General features: G+C 40.5%; 1 protein-coding gene across 1 annotated transcript; it reads right to left on the reverse strand.

The window, feature by feature from the left end:
• Window positions 1-2,123: 2,123 nt before the first annotated feature.
• On the reverse strand, window positions 2,124-16,640 carry MCMBP (minichromosome maintenance complex binding protein). The gene is made up of 16 exons (XM_057379263.1): window positions 16,478-16,640; window positions 15,805-15,890; window positions 14,055-14,195; window positions 13,707-13,748; window positions 13,141-13,242; window positions 12,535-12,664; window positions 11,772-11,923; window positions 10,949-11,049; window positions 8,982-9,151; window positions 8,020-8,143; window positions 6,759-6,876; window positions 5,968-6,133; window positions 4,026-4,159; window positions 3,293-3,457; window positions 2,806-2,894; window positions 2,124-2,526 (listed from the first exon to the last, which is right to left on the reverse strand). Exons 1-16 carry the CDS (start codon window positions 16,533-16,535, stop codon window positions 2,403-2,405), a joined length of 1,902 nt encoding a protein of 633 aa, XP_057235246.1. The 5' UTR covers window positions 16,536-16,640; the 3' UTR covers window positions 2,124-2,402.
• Window positions 16,641-16,689: the final 49 nt, after the last annotated feature.

Raw genomic sequence — 16,689 nt, forward strand, 5'->3', positions numbered from 1 at the left:
ATCCCAACTACCATCTGAAGCAGAAGGGCAGTGCACTGCTTTGTAAGATCAGTGTTGCATTAGAGCATAGCTGTCAGCATCTGTTCAAGACCAAATTCATGACCAACTCCAGCTTTGCTGGGAACTGGATCAAAAATACCCTTCTCTGTGTGTGTCAAAGGATTACAGCTATTAAATACTCTTTCCCAGGAATGCCTTGCCATGCCATGCTAGTCTAGGACATTGTCCAAAAGCTGCTGTGAAGMAGGACCTTCCTGTGCTGTGGTTTGTGACTATAACCACCCTGACAGACCCAGTGCCTCTGTCCTCGTCCCTGTCCTGTAGATAGGCTGCACGTGGTGTCCTCACAACGTCGTGTCCTGGGGTAGGGTAGCTCTGTGTCTTAGGACTTGTACTGTGTCTGAAATCATTTATCACCTAACCCTGATGGTCTGAAACTTTGATAAACAAATTTGGTTTATTTATTTTATTAAAGTGATGTGGGTTTGGGTTTTTTTGAGTGTCTACCTGTGGCTATATTTAAAATTAAACTACTGCTGTATTTTAATGTGAGCAATATACATGAGATATTTTTTTGTTTTTTTTTTTTGAGTGTCTACCTGTGGCTATATTTAAAATTAAACTACTGCTGTATTTTAATGTGAGCAATATACATGAGATATTTTAATAAAAAAAGTGGAATCAAAAGATGGGTTTGGTATGTGATGTTAAGGGATTTGGTACTCCAGGGCTGTGGGGGTTTGTTTCAGCGTTACAGATATTAAGATTCTCTGGCAGTCAAGGGATACTCTCATGACTTCAGTTTTCTCCTTTTAAAATGGTGCTGCTACAACTCTAAAATGCTTTTCTGGRCAACTTGTGCCAGGGTTTCACCACTCACAGGGAAGAATTTCTTCATATTTAATTTCAATCTGCCCTCTGTTAATTTGAAGTCATCACCTCTTGTCCTGTCCAGTGCTATGCTATCCTTACCTGTGAAATAGTGGAGATGGCAATGTGCACAAAACCATCCTCTGAGGCAATCTTACAACCAGCCCTGCATTCCAGCCCAAGCTGCCTTTTGAAGAGAGACTTCATTTCCTTCCTCTATTTGTTCAGTTTTTTTGCTTCACTTCACAGTAATGCAGCACAAGGCAGATGAAACCATGAATATTCATTGAATATTCATTTTTAGTGTTCAAAAAAAAAAAAAAGAAATAAGCTCTAAGTGATTTGAAATAGCATCACACTTGGCTCAAGTTTAGGATACACAAAAAATGTTTCTCATAAGAAGTGTGCAGAGACAAAATATCCAGATTGGCTGTACAGCGTAACCCCTTATATTTCAAATACAAAATGCAGTAGAAAAGGGGGTTCCTGTCCATGTGATTTCAATCATGAGACAGCACTAAGTAAAGGGGGGTCTGAGCTTAATGAAAATTTTCTTGTTCAGAACAGGATTAATTGAAGCAAACTCCTCAAAAAACTCACAAACATGGCTCCATCACCAGCTCCTGCAGGCTCTCCCTACACAGCCAGCCTCCCTGGATTACTCCCTGCATTTCACCATTTAAGCCACCCTTGGTAAACGAGTTCTGCACGTCCCAGTAGGGGCAGGATGTTCTCTGAGTACCAGCTCAAACTGTACAGCAGGAATCAGGTATTTACAGACCATTCTTAATGCTTCAATTACTATAACCCTTTAAACAACACCCTGCACTTCTGCTAAGGTGGAAAGAAATGGTATGTTTTGTATGAGCACATGAGTATCACTAACCCAGTCAATATGTTTTTTTTCCAAGGAGCTGTGCCAGAATAAAGCTCATTGGAGAAATCTGAGAAGTCAGGGTCTGCTGTAAGCACAAGGACAATGTATTTAATGCCTGAGCTAGTCAAGGGGAAGATCAAATCACTGCTTCATACCACACTGAGCACAATGGTGCTGCTCGGAGTGTGATGTGCCTCAGCTCACAGACCAGCACAGAGCTCCCTGCTGAAGTCACCACCTCCTCCAGCTGCAGCTGCTGGCCAGCTGAGAGCTCTGACCCTCACAATTCAGCCAYGCAGGAGTTAGAGCACAAATGTATTCCAGAACACAGCCTACCACTGCTGTGTATGAAAGGTGCTGGGTTAAATTTTCCCATTATTGAAGGAAATTAGGTTACACAATCTCAGTATTAAAGTTTAATATCAAACAATTTGCTCAATGTTACCAATTTTCAATTACAAAACAGGRTCCAAAAAAAATTCCATAGAATATGTTTAGGTGGCTGAACAGAGTTAAGTGTGTTCAGACTGCAAGGGTAAATATCCATAACTTTTTGGTATAAATTATCTACAAAAACTGGTATAAACAATATTCCAATCTTAGTATGGGTTCCACCTAGGATTAGAGCARTTTTCAGGGTGACATGCAGCAGGTGTTAAAGTTCATTGCCGTTGACACATTGTTGCTGCAGCCTTGCTTTCCGCAGTGCCTCGAGTTGTTTCGCTCTCAGCCACCTCTCCCTGGACAGCGTCGTCTGCCCCGCGCTGAGTGACAGAAACCTGGGGAGCACAAAGAGCAGGTCAGGACAGCTCCTGCAGCTATTGATTAACCAGTACAGCTCCAAACAGCTGCATTTCAACATCTGGGGAATTGGAAAGCATGGGATCAGAGCAGGGAGGGAATGGTTTGCCTAACTAAGAAACTGTGATGAGGAACAAAGGGAGAGGAGATTGAATCTGACTGATCTGGCACAACTCGATTCAGCTGCAGACCAAGTCCTGCCCAATCTGCAGCTTGTGCTGGAAAGCCTTGAGTGGTGACAAGGGCACCACACCCACCTGGCCACGAGCAGCATTTTGTGCAGGTCATCAGCTGTGACTCTCTCAGGGTCGTTCTTACGCATTTCAACAAAGTCTTCCTCTACTGCCTGTGAAAACAGCGTGGAATTATGGAGCAAAACAGATCTTCACTCCAACATGGGCTTTTAAGAAGCTAAAMACTGTAACTACCCTGAGATTACAGGAGAATATTTCAATTCACTGCTGTCCAGAACTGAGCCTGAGCAAAGCCAGGCTCCTTCTCATCTTTGAAAATAACTCAGCTTTCATAGTGAGTGTTAGAAAGCAGGTTACATGGGCTGTTTGTTATTGGTACTAAACTCAGCATATAGTTTATAAATCCTTAAAGGCACATTCAGGACGTGAAACCACTTCCTTTTGGTCTTTGTAAAAAGGTGAATCACTGACAGGGAAAGTACAGTAATGTCTACCAAGGTGCTTTCTATCCAAATATACAGTTGAAAATTTATTAGTGAAGTCTCCCTACCTTGGTCACCTCATCAGATATACTGTAGTCCAGCAGCCTCAATAAACTCAGGTAGATGCGGAATTTGTTCAGCACAGAGGGCAGCACTGCTGTGAGGAGGCTGCTCATGTACTCTTCCATGTTCGGGGGAATTATCTGCGGCTGTAAGTGGACTTGACAATCTGACTGGAAGAGAAAATTACATTTCATCTCTTTCCACATCCCACTGTTTTCTATTCCAAGACTAATCTATTATCAAAACCAGCAGAAGTCACTATTTCCCAGAATTAAGGAAATTCTTCAAACATTTCGCAGCTCCCATGTTGTACAGCTCCTGATTCAAGCAGGAGCTGGCTTCACTCAGAGGCAGGAGAGCAAAGGCTCAGCAAAGCTGCAGTGTCAGAGATGAGACGTTTGCAAGCTCAGGCTCCTCTGGGGACAATGCCATATGTGTGCCCATCACCTCAGGAATTACCATGCCAGAGGGAGTCTTTCAGAGTGGCACCATCTCTGCAGGCTCCACCCATCATCCCTGGGTCCTTCACCACCTCCCCATCCCTGTTCACCAAGGAGGAGGGAAGCTCCATCTTCTTTTCCCATTAAGAGGTTTCTGGCCTGGCTGTGCAGCCATTGCCAGTGTCACACCCTCCCTGGTCACAAGACACGTTTCCTGTCCCCAYTGTCCCTGGCAGGGCCTGCTGTGAGCAGCAGCTGCCAGCTGCAGTTCCCCCAAAGCCAGGGAGCCTTCCCATACCGGCAGCAGCGAGCGGCCCTCGGAAGTGATCAGAACATTAATGTTGCATGGGAATTCCATCCGGTGGTAATTGAAGTCATAATCCACYTTCTGCCAAGTTATCAGGTTACCCAGTGCTGTCACATTATGGACACCTGGAAGAGCAAGAACAAACTCCMTGACCACTGGACCCGCACAAGTGTCAGCCCTGATTTTTGTTTCCCATCTGTCTTTAATGAGCAGCCAGCAGAAGGATTCCTGMCAGCATCCTGTTCCTTCTTGTGTTTGAGGTGTCTTCCACACAGAGAAAAAACTTCTTAATTTGAATCAAAATTAAGAACTCTCARTTTCAGGCCTAAACTTTTTCTGACTTGGTACATTAATGCATGTTATTATAGCTCATGTTTTCATCAGCCCTACAAAGCCAGATATCTATTTACAGAGAAAAATAAAAAAATAAGTCTCTCCTCAAAAGTAGAAATACATTACTAATTTCATTTTGCCATTTTTTTTATTGTAATCACTTGCCTTACCTGGAATTAAGTTAAAATCTAAAAAAAAAAAATAACTGGTTAATTCCTGGAATTCTCTATTTGAAATACCAACATGTACCTGACAAATTGAATTTCTCTTCAGCAGTTACTACCTCAAATGACACAAATAACACAACTACTGTTATGATTTTCCCTTKAATGAATTAGTATTAATTTACTATATTGTAAGTAAAGGCAAAGTTTCCAACTGAAGGCAAATTTGATATTAAGTTTTACTTCTGGGATATTTTCCCATTTGAAATTTCTAAGCTGTAACTTCCAAGAGTTCCAAACCAACTACTAGATCTGAAGACACTTACATCTTCTCTATGATCAAATATTGTCCCCAAAGTTGCAATAAGAAATCAGAAGTTTTAAATTTACTCTAACTGTAAAACACTATCACATCAGCAAAAATGAAGTAAAACTAACAAGCCTTTTTATCTGCAACTTTTAATACCTAAAATAGTAATTTTCATTAAATGCTGCAGATTTTTAGACATAACAAACGTTTTAGAAAACCTATAAACCAGCACAGCAAGAATTCTCTCCAAACAGTAGTTTATCATATTTTGACTATTTTTTTWAAATGGACAATGCAAAGTTGGCTACTAGTTTTACTATTTTCTTAAGTAAAATTTTGTAATTTTTCTAAAGCTGAGTAACAAAAATACTGAAAACTTAAAAGCAATTGAATAATTTCAATTAACTTTTAAGAGAAGTAATTAAAAAAAAAAGCTTTCTCAAGACAGTGTTTTTATTTTAAAATTAAGTTCCTTGCAGTGATTTCCTGTTGTTCTTTCATAGAATCAAAGAATCTCCTGGGCTGAAAGGAGATTCAGGATCTCTGAAGGATCACTGAAGTTCAAGTCCTGGCCCTGCACAGGACAGCCCCAGGAGTCACCACAAATACCTGTACTGTGCATTCTCCAGGTACTGAGCTTTTAATATTCAACTCATCTCTTTTATGTGACTTATAATTAAATTAATTTCTAAAGCTCAGCTGAAAGCACGCTACAGTGCTACATCAGCTTGTAAGACAGAATCACCACTCTCTTAACACAGTAATAGCAATCTTTTCTCTCCAGTTTTTAGCAGGGTTCTCAGGGATKGCTCCCATATATACAGTAAAAGTCTAGAGCATAAGGCATCAGCATATGCTTCCCCCACTTCATGCACTATCACAGGAAACTGAAAGGCCACCCTAATGAATCAGAGCTATTTTGGTAAAATAGAATTCTCCAAATTTGTCTGAAGTTGGCTGACAAGGCTGCAGGCTGGCAGGAAGCTGCTTCAAAGGATACAGAAACCACAAGCAGTTTTGCAATCGACCCTTATCACYAGGACACAATCATCACAATCACCATCATCTTAGAACACAGCAGGTTTTAACCTTCCAAACGAGATTATAAACCCCCARACCTGTGTACCTGCTGTGTCCAGCTGTCCCTGCTGGAGCTGGGTCTCATCTATCACCAGGGAGGTGTTGCTGGCCAGCTGCAGCAGCCCACTGACCAGGCGATTGGCCGTGTAGTCCTTGTGAGGGATGAAACGTGAGTGGTTCATGCTCTCAATGCTCATCCGSAGGTGGTAGGACTGCAACAAAGAGAAACAAAGCATCAGCACCATTCCTCTGCTCCAGCTTCCCCAGGGAATGCTGCTTCCTTCAGCTACAACTGGGCTGGGAACTGCCCAGTAAAACAAAACTTGTCACCGCAACTTTTTATCCCAAATACCCAAATAAAGTAAAAATTTCCCAAAGGAAAATAATGCTGTTAAGATTTCCTGTCACCTGTCCTGTACATCTAGGATGAGCTCAATAACAAATGATTTACTGCAGCAATACTGTTATTGTGAACCCAAAYTGAACTGCTGTGACTTTTCTGCAGAGCAGTATCCACAAACTGGGGAATAAACTGTAATGACACCATAATTAAATGACCCAAATGTCTAAACATATCAATCCAGAAAGACAAAATAAAGCATGCAGCATCTGTCAGTTCAATATCTCTGAAGAAAGGATTTAATTCCATATTCATCCTAGATGATGAGCTATACAGAGACTTCAACACGCAGGCCAGCCACATCTCTGTTGTTATCTGCTCTCTAAATGGGTAGCAGGAGAGCATTTGATCAGCCTGCCTTGACCTAAACACTTTGTTTGCTTGGTTGAATCAAAGAGAAGTTCTCCCCCCAGCACCCTGCCCAGTGCAATGCTTACTGCTGGCACCAGCTGCTGGATGATACGGTACAGGTGCTCCGTGAAGGCGCTGTTCAGGGGACATCCGCTCAGGTTGACTGTGAATTTCCCCAGAGGAAGCACATCCCGTCTTGCATAACTGCACCAAAACCAGCACAGGTTAGGCAACAGCTGCTGAACACTCAGTACAGGTGTCATTCAGTGTGAGCAGTGCCGTGTCTCTGACAGCCAGCAGGATTTGAGAACACACACACCAACAACAGTCAACTCCTCTTCCGTCCTTCTGCAGTGCCCAAGGAGCTGAGCCAGGCTAAACTGCTCCTCAAGGCTTTGCAGCACCACACAGAAACAGTAATTTATAGTGCTTGGCATCCTGCAGTGCCTTCCAGACATTCTGTTCTCCTTGTACTCTGTTGTTACTCGGTGAACTTCATTCTTTTCCCTTCTCATGCCCAATCTCAATCTCCCTCCTTATCATGCTTGTTCATCTCCTTTACCTGCCCTCAGCTTTCCTCTCCCTCTTCTCACTGTGTATCTTCTCCCCATTCTTGACAACTTTCAACCTTTTTGTGATACCAGCTGAGAGAGAAAATACATTCTAGTCTAAGTGTTGGAACATTCACAGTCCCACTAAAAAGAACGAAAACAGAACTAATTTTGATTTTGAAGACTCAAATGGCTAACATTAAATGTGGGCCTGACAACTGCACTATCTGAAATTTCCCACTTTTGAGTCAAAGGATGCTGCCCTTTCATCCAGTGACAGTGTAAATCAGTGTAAGAGTTAATTTCTCTTGTATGCTAAACAGGTCACTTGAACTTACATTAAAAATGTTTACAATTAATTAAACCAATTCCCAGACCATACCTTTTAGTACCTTGTAATACCTAAGTAATAATTCCCACAGCCAGTAAATGCTGTCTTTGGGAAGTCAGTGGCATGTCCTACTCATTAGAAAAAGCCAGAGGCAGAAAGATGTTTTCATGCCTCTGTTTCAAAGTGTGTYTTGGAGATTTTGTCAGCTCTCAAAGCAGCACTGAGAAAGTACACTACCATAAAGCTGATATTTTATCAATATTTACTGTTATTTCAGACAATGAAATCTGCCTTTGGGTGTATTGCAACAGGGCAACTCTAGCTAGACAAAGTACTGCTGRAAAAAGTATTATTTAAGCTATTTCTGCTTATTTATCTATTAACAGACTGGTAAAGAATCCCATAGAAAGGGAGTTCCTTTAAAGGATAAATGCATAAATTCTCAGCAAACACCTAAATACTTACACWGTAGAGATGAGATGCAGTATCAGATATTCAGCAGCCAAACTGTCTCCCAAGACGGCATGGGTGAGGAACCCCAGCAACTCCGCTCTCACTGGTGACAGCTCAGACATGAAATTAGAAACAACTGACAAAAGAGCAGAAGACAAATGTCAGAAAATGTGCTGTTTCTCAGCCTCTTCCCTCTATATAAATCTGACTTTCCATTGCAATTTGATGAAGTGTTTATTCCAAAGCAGTCTAGGACAAACAAACAAACATTCATTGCTTTTTCCAACTGATTTTGGATAACCTGAGTCACTCAATATTTCCTTCGAAATGCCTTCTTTTTTTTWAATTAGATGTTGTGTAATCATTTGCAGCAGAGTATAAAGTTCAGAGCTAAATTTCTAAAATCCATAGCTGATCCATTTTATATTAAAGGCAGAAAAAAACCTCTTACATATAGCTYAGAACAAGCAATAGAAGGCACTCAAGGAAGGAAGTTGTAAATATCAGAGGTCTGCAAGCAATAATTCAATGAAAAAAAACCAACCAGTCAAACAAGGAATAGCACAATTGCTTAAAAACAGAATTGCCTTATTTTCTGCACATTTTTATGATTCTCTATATTATCAGTATGTTTCTTATTTCCACTATCACACTGAATTGGAAATCTAATTTTCCAGCAATTCACAATTCCATTTGTTTTCCATTTGAAAACAAATCAAATCTGATGGCTAAACAACTTTGTAAAATCCTTGGGCATGTAGAATGCAAACTCAGTTCCATATAAATCACATTTATTTCAGCCAAATAAAAATGTAAACATCACATAAACACAAACACTGACACCCTGTGCAGCACTGAATGGCTCCTCCATTTAACAAGATTTAAATTCAAACACTGCTGTTGAGGCATTTGCCTATGAACAAAAGAATATTTGGAAAGTGCATATTTGGTGTGTTCAGAGCTCAGACACTCACAGGTTTTACTCTCCTCTTCGTTAAGGCAGGCAGGCAGCAAGGGGTTAATGTGCTGCAGCTTCTGTGCCAAAATCACATGGATTCTGGGCACTAATGAGGCTGGAGGGCTGTGCACTCTCTGCTCCTCTGCCGTGTCCATACACTCCATAGGATCAAGGGTTGAGCTGTCCCTAAGGAGAGGGCACAGCACAACACAACTTAGAAACATTCCACAGGAATTTATTCTCTGCCTCTGACCCAGAGCAGCTGGAACCAGGCCAAGAACAGAGGAACAAACAAAGTCCATCCACTCCCAGCTCCTGGTGACTCCTTCCATATTCAAACTACCTTCTTTAGGATTTTTAGAAACACAATACTGAATACAATCATATAATGACTTACAAACACCAAAGCAGGCTTGACCAAAAATATCTGGATTCTATTATTTTCAGAAAATAATCAAATCATACTTTTCTGAAGAAAAAAAAATCTCAAAAACTCCATAAAACCCTCAAAATAAAAACCAGATTTATTATTTGCTGCACCGTTTAATAGGCTGTAGCTTCACATAAAATGTTACACACTGTTCTGTTCAGCCTGTACTGAATGACGTCTAAACAGCAGCTTTTTAAAAAATAAGGTCATGATTTATTACATTTGTCCCTGCACATGGGGGATTTTTATATTCCACCAGGTTCTGGAGCCTGATAAGATCTTCCAGAGAGTCACATCACAGCTCTATCACTGGCTGAGTAAAAAACTATGAATAAATAAATCCTAATGTACCTCTGCTGGAACTTAGTGGTATTACCTCTTTGTTTAACAGTTCAGATACACAAGCTTTGCTCTCCCTGAAGATGTCTCACAAAATTTCTTTCAGGTGGTTTTCGTTTCTCATTTTCATTGTTAGAAAGTAGAGTCACTTGAGGGATTTTATCAGATGACAGTAAACGTTAGCACAAATTTCATCAACTTGTACTCGTTTTAAAAGCTGTCAGGCTTTCTAACTTCAAAGCCACTTCAGCAGTTCACCCACACACTATCCACTTTTTCCATTAAAAGAGATTTCTTTTGTTTGCATTCAAAATGTTGCTAAATGTCTTCTTGTTATAGAATGACATGCAGGAAAAAACCCACAAACACCTGTGACAGAGCAACTGAGCTGTCAGTCTGGGATTAGCTGTCACACAGATGATAACAAAAAGCAGCTGACCAGGCTGAGTTAATTTTTAAGAAGYTGGCACTATAAAGGATTCACATTGCACTCTGAATCATTTCTGTTGGTGAGTTTGTTTATCTGTCTGGCAAGTACAATATCCAGAGTGCAATGGTTCAAGACATGAGAAATATTTATGTCAGATTTTGGTCAAAAGTTTTATTTTAAGGATTAAGTTCTTGYGTCTTGGATTAGTTTGTAATTTGTCAGGCAAGAAATTGCAGAACAGCAAGTAAAATATTTCTCTCAATGGTATAACAAGATGAGATACCTTAATTACAGAAAACTCAACCCAATTTTTTTCCCATTTTAGTCACTACCACTCTCCACACAGACATGCAAATTTTTTTTAAAGTATTCTTCAGAAATGTTTACATTTCTGGTAATAACTTTCATAGACTTAGAAATTACTTCAAAAGGACATTTTATAATTTTAAAGCTTCTTTGAAAGCTTCTTTGGTCACTATTCACTGAAAATTTAATAACCATGAAAGAGTACAAAACATTAAGCCATAGGAGCACGTTCTGCTTTTTAGACTGTACAACAACCTAAAAAAAGGTGCACTGGGTATCCAAGGATATGGATATACCAGAGCACATTGGACTTCAGTTTACAGGACACTGGATATAACACTTTCCTCATCAAGCTACTTTTAAGCAACAAAATTCACCTCTTAAGCATAATTATCCTACATTTACACATTTCCTGGCCTGCATTAGGGGCAGCCTGCTCATTGGAATAAAACCCTCCTGCATTTCAGGGCAGCCTTACCTCTCTTCACTGTTCACTATGCTCAGCACTGGGTCCACAGACAGAATACCAAACACCTCCAGCACATCGTTGACTTTGAAGTTCTCCCAGTTCTCATAGACCTGCCCCAAAGAGAAAATAAAATGCAGAGGCAGATGGGGTCAGATGCAGGACAGCAGAAAAACACAGACAAAAGGAAAATCTCAGGAGACTCAGCTGTGGACTGAGAACAGGCTGAGTGAAAACATCTCCCTTAGCCCTTGATGTCAGCCAGCTTACACTGGAAAAGGGAGTTTCTCTGATTCCACACTTTTTCTATTGGCATTCTTTGCTACACAAGTGTACACAGTTGCATTCTGATTATCAAGATTTGCTAAGTAAGAGAGAAATCATTACAGCAACAGCAGAGAAATTCTGTGTTAAAGTTTCATAGTAATATAGTCCTTGATTCAYTACTGTGCTATTTCAAATACAATACACAAATGTGTAATTTATTGGTTTTTTCAGCTTGTTTTTTTACCGCTGTTTTTCAATTAGAGGAGATAGCCCAAAAGCAAAATACTACAATGCAATAACAGCTACACCTCAAGCATCTGGTACTGGATTCTTTTTTTTTTAAACTAAGTGTGGTGAGAAAGTGCAAGCTCTAATAAAAGCTGAAGGATTTCAGCAACTCAAATACAGCACTCAAGAAACAATCTGTTGGTGAAGAGAGAGAATGCAATTATCTCTAGAAACAAAATTCTGGACTCGAGAGGCAATTTCTGTGCCTACAAACCACTGTTTARACTGATTCTGTCTGCCTCACTGAGAGTCCTGCTCACCACCTCTCCAGCTCTCTTACCTTTACAAGACACGCTGGTCCCTTCTCTCCTGGCAACGGAAAATTTAGGTCAAGTGGAGGGGARCAGTTGGGAGAAATGACATGATGACCTGCAGAAGCTTCTGTTTCTAATCTCTTTGGCTCCACACAYCCATGGATATCACCTCCACTGCCTGAAAAAGACAGCATTTGCAGGCTTTTAAAACAGAAATGCAGAACTGAAGAGTYTTCTTCAGTGAGCAACACAGGAATTAAATTAATTTAACAAGGCCCCTGAGACAAAAATATTTAATAATGCAATRTACTTGACAGAATATACTCTTAATATGAGATATGTCACAAATGCATATTTTATGTAATCAAGTGAAGTGTGAAAGAGAGTACTCATAAAGATCTATGTGTCTTAGAAACCCAAACATGACCAGAAGTCTGATTTTCAAAGTGCAATATTTAAACCAGGAGAAATGACTGTTTTTTTCTAGAGTCCATACGACTGCAAAGGTAATATTTTTCTGCCATTTCTTGTTTAAAAAAACAGATAGTTCTTAAAGGTGGTTTACACTAGAAAGCTCTATAGATTATCAGCAAGTCATACAACACACATGTAACACTGTAGGCTCTCCCACACTCCTTCAAATCAAACCACTGACTATTTCAACAAACCATAAAGGCTGCAGCAAGAGTAATAATTCAAACAGCTGCAAATATCTCAATTTGTAGCAATGAATTTTTGACAAATTCTGCAAAGACATCAGAACAACTGCTCATCAACAGCAACTATTACCCATGTGTTGCTCCTTCTGTTTKGAGGGATGCAGATCCATGTCCTCGTCCTCCTCATAGCTCCTCTTGTGGCGACTGGGTGTGTAGGAGGTTGAAGGGCTCACTCGGGCTTGGCTGGCACTGATGTAGGCGTGAAATTCAGGATTAAGGAAGCCACAGCCAGAGCAGGGAAAATTCAACCACAATAAAGTTTGGTGGTTTGTTTCTTTTTTAACAAAATCCTAATCTTAACATGCTCAGCTACAGGTGTTTTGTAGGAGACTCTCAATGTGTAACAGTTTCCAGTTGTAGAAAACGCCAATGGAATGCTGATAGCTCAACTGAAGTTTCCTTTTCCTAAGCATTTGCAAATAGAAATTAACAGAAATTTTCAAGACSCTCCCAAACAAAAATCTCTACTAAATCAAAACAAATCTCCTAAATTCCCTTGCATCTTCTTTGTGCATGTTAATCATCAATTTTCCTTTTTCTTCTTTCTGCACCTTACTATCTCTCCTGATTCACTAAGAAAAAAGACATTTTAAATAAACTTAGCTCCTTAAATCTAATGAATTAGTTGGTGACCACTGATTGTATAAAAAAGCACCAGCTCAGTTAAAAAAGATATTTCTTTCACCCATGCTGATTCACCAGGCACTGGAACACAGTAGAAAGTCTGTCTCTCCAAGGTGACTGTTTGTGAGGAGTTCAAATCAATTTCCTGCTGAGGCTAGAATACCMAAAGAAATTTTGTTTAAAATCTCATTACAGTTTGCTTTCTTTTTTTAAACTAATCCCACACATTCAGTTACTTAGTGAGAAGTTACAACTAACATGAAAGCCTACATAACTCAGGAAAAAGTGAATATATAATGCTTTGATTCAAATTGCACTGCCCTACCAAAAGTAACTGTTTTCCATAGTAGACAGTTTCAAGGTCATGGGCATTCCCCCCTCCAGTCAACCAAAACAAATTTTAAATACAACAGAAACAGCTGGAAGCCTGCTGAAATTAGAATGCCAGTGAGCACTTATGAATAYACTGCTTTCCAAGCCAAAGATTAATTTTGCATTTAGAGCAGTATCTTCAGGAATCCACTGGCAAATACCAAAGGAGCTCGATCACATTTTTAAAAGCAACTAACTTTCTGGCTAATATTTTATCTCAAAGCTCATATAGTTTATGTAACTTACCCCACATTCTGCCACATCTCTGTATTTACCAAAATGCAAAACCTGTCAAGAAGGAAAAGGCAATGGAATCATTCTGTTCCTRAATCACACCAGAACCACTGCAGCCCAAAGGCCCTCCCAAATGTACTGCCAAAGCTTTCATCASTTTAGCATTCATCACTTTAGCACTTTCTATTCCTCAACAAAAATGTTACAAATGTTTCACTGATGCTATTTAAGCCAAACACAGTAACATTACTATCACTATCCAGACTCCCAAGGTTTAACTCACAAACTAGAGAAATACAAGGATTAGAATGAGTAAAATGACAAACATTTATTAAAATAGTAAACCAGTGTTTCACTTACACGTGCATTTGTGTTTGGGTCAACTGTTTCATACACTCCCATGTAGAACTCAGGATCAAACATATCTTGAATCATGCAGCGAAATTTCACTAAACTGTTGGGTTTTAGGTAATGYACAGGAACATCATTCAGTGATGGAACCTGTGAAAAGAGAGATTGTTCTTTACAACAGGTATATACTGAGCAGTGCTCTGAAGTAAGCAAAAACCAGCACAAAAACTTGTTCTCTGATCATCCAGTATATCCTCCTCCTCAAATCCCTATACATAACACACTTARTATTTTCTGAGAGCATCTCCTATAGTAATCAAAGCAGTAGCAAAGTGTATTTGTCCCAACACCTTTCTGAAATGTCTGTTACAGATAATAGTTACAATTATCAGGCACTTAAGAGGTCCAAATTCTTCCAGTCCCAAAGACACCAGTCCTGATACTGAGCTATGAAAGAAATTGTTATAGTTCACTGGAACTGTATGAAAGCTGAACAACATTTAAAAATAACTTTTAAACTTGGAATTATTGCATTTGCAGGATTAAACAGAATTTATTACTTATCTTATTTCTACTAAACAGCACTTCTACCATATGCTAGTACTAGAACAATTTGTACCAGCAGTACTAGAACAATTTGCATGCACAATTTCTCATAACAATAGGTCGGGGAAAACCTGTATGGTAATTTCCAAGTCCACACTAGGGAAATCTTTTTCACATAGTTTTACATGACAATGGGAAAAGAGAAAGAAAAAAATCAATGCCTAAGCATGTGGTATAACTTCAAAGAATGAGGCTTACAATATGAACGGTTTTCTAAATTTGAAGATCAACTTTTTGTTGAAAAAGGCCCACATCCCACAAAAAAATGCAACAAAAACCGTAAGTGGCCCTATAGGAAGCGGCATTTTAACAAAAGTATATCCCATTTTTTTGAGTAAGAAAATGCCATTTCAATTCCTTCTGATGTTGTAAATTTTACTCAGTTTTGCCATTTATACTTCTGTCATTTAAGCTATCATTGGAATACTAAGTACAGAATACTTGCGCTAACAGAGAAAGAAAACAAATAATTTTCAGCTGTTTTTCCAGGAACAAGTAGAACAGATTTGATATGAAAGTTTCTAATCCCCTTAGCAGTGTTCCATGATGTTATTTCTGCTGGACTTTTAGAAAATAACTCAGCAGTGCACATTTTATTTTTAAAACCTGAAGAACAGCTTCCCTGCTAAACWGCACAAACCAGGCCTGACCCAGCCCAATAAAGCACAGTTTTAGTAAGAAAAGCATTCTTTCCTTAAAACCTGAAGGCCCAGGCAGCTATTTATTCAACCCACACAAGAGTTTGCAGCATCGTGATAAAAATCTCCTGAGAGAAGAGGTTTATAAGCAGCAGCTGAGAAGCTCGTGGTGCACACTGAGGACTAACAGTTCCCCAAAAATGACAATATTTGTCAYCTCCTGCCATCTACTGACTGTGCTACAGAGCGGCAGCACCCAGCAGTGCTGGCCCGGGGGAAGGAGGGTGCTGAAGGCAAGAAGGGGATGGATGAGCTGCTCCAGCTGGGATTTCACAGCCTGGCTTTGCACCCAGGGTAAAGCTGCCAAGACGTAATTTACACATCCCAAAGCCTGGGCCTGACATTCGGCTGCGCTTATCAGAAAAAGGCAGAACTTATCAAAAGCAAACCGCTGCAATAAAATGTAATAAACAATGAAGAAAAAGTGCAACTAGGAAAGAAWAAAACTCTCTTACCCAGTTAGTTGCATTATTTTCTTTCAATTTYTCCTTGAAGTATTCGGTTACCTTTTTCTCCCAGTCAGAGTTTGGAACATTTTGGGCTACAAAAGACCAACATATTTAAGTGCCTATTAGCAGCACATAAAGAGACTTTTATCCAGCATTCTCCCAGCATATCAAACAAACTCAAATTTCGCTCCTATCTTACGGAACAAAGTGCATCTTAGGCTAATTTACATCTTTTGCGATTCACTGACTTCCCCTTTTAAACCCTTTCAGGCCAACCAAGATGCACAGAGCTACTCCTGGAAGCGAGAGAAAGCTCCACAAAAACCCAGCGGGAAAGGCCAAGAGACCGCTTTCCGCGCTGCGTTTGGCTGCGGAAATTTTAATTTCGGTATTTTTTTTTTTTAGTTAAGATCCAGCCCAGCACGGAAACAGCGGCGGCTGACGGCACTGGTAACATTAGCGCGTGAAGACAGCGCGCGTTGTTGCCGGAACGCAGAAATAGATATAAGAAATACAGACGATACACAAGATACGTTAGATAAACGACAGAAATGTAAGATAGTAGATAAGATATATAAGACACAGAGTCGGCCTCGCGGCTCTCCCGCCACCACCCCGCGAGGGAAAGCCCCGTCCGGTTCCGGAGCGCTCCCGCCGAGGGGACGCGGCCCCGCCTCACCGAAGATGCCCTGCACGATGCTCAGCGGGCTGTTGAGCCAGTCGCCCACGCACGGCATGGCGGGGCTGCCGGCACCTTGCGGCCGCCGCCTCCCGCTCTCCAGCCCAGCGCGGGGACCGCCACCACCGCTTCCTCCTCCTCCTCCTTTTCGCCCTCCTCCTCCTCCTCTTCCTGCGGGAATGGCGGCCGGGCCCGCCTCCCGCCCCTCACGG

This window comes from Malurus melanocephalus, unplaced genomic scaffold, assembly GCF_030028575.1.
Source record: "Malurus melanocephalus ecotype Western Australia unplaced genomic scaffold, MMel_1.1 scaffold_397, whole genome shotgun sequence".
NCBI classification, from domain to species: Eukaryota; Metazoa; Chordata; class Aves; order Passeriformes; family Maluridae; genus Malurus; species Malurus melanocephalus.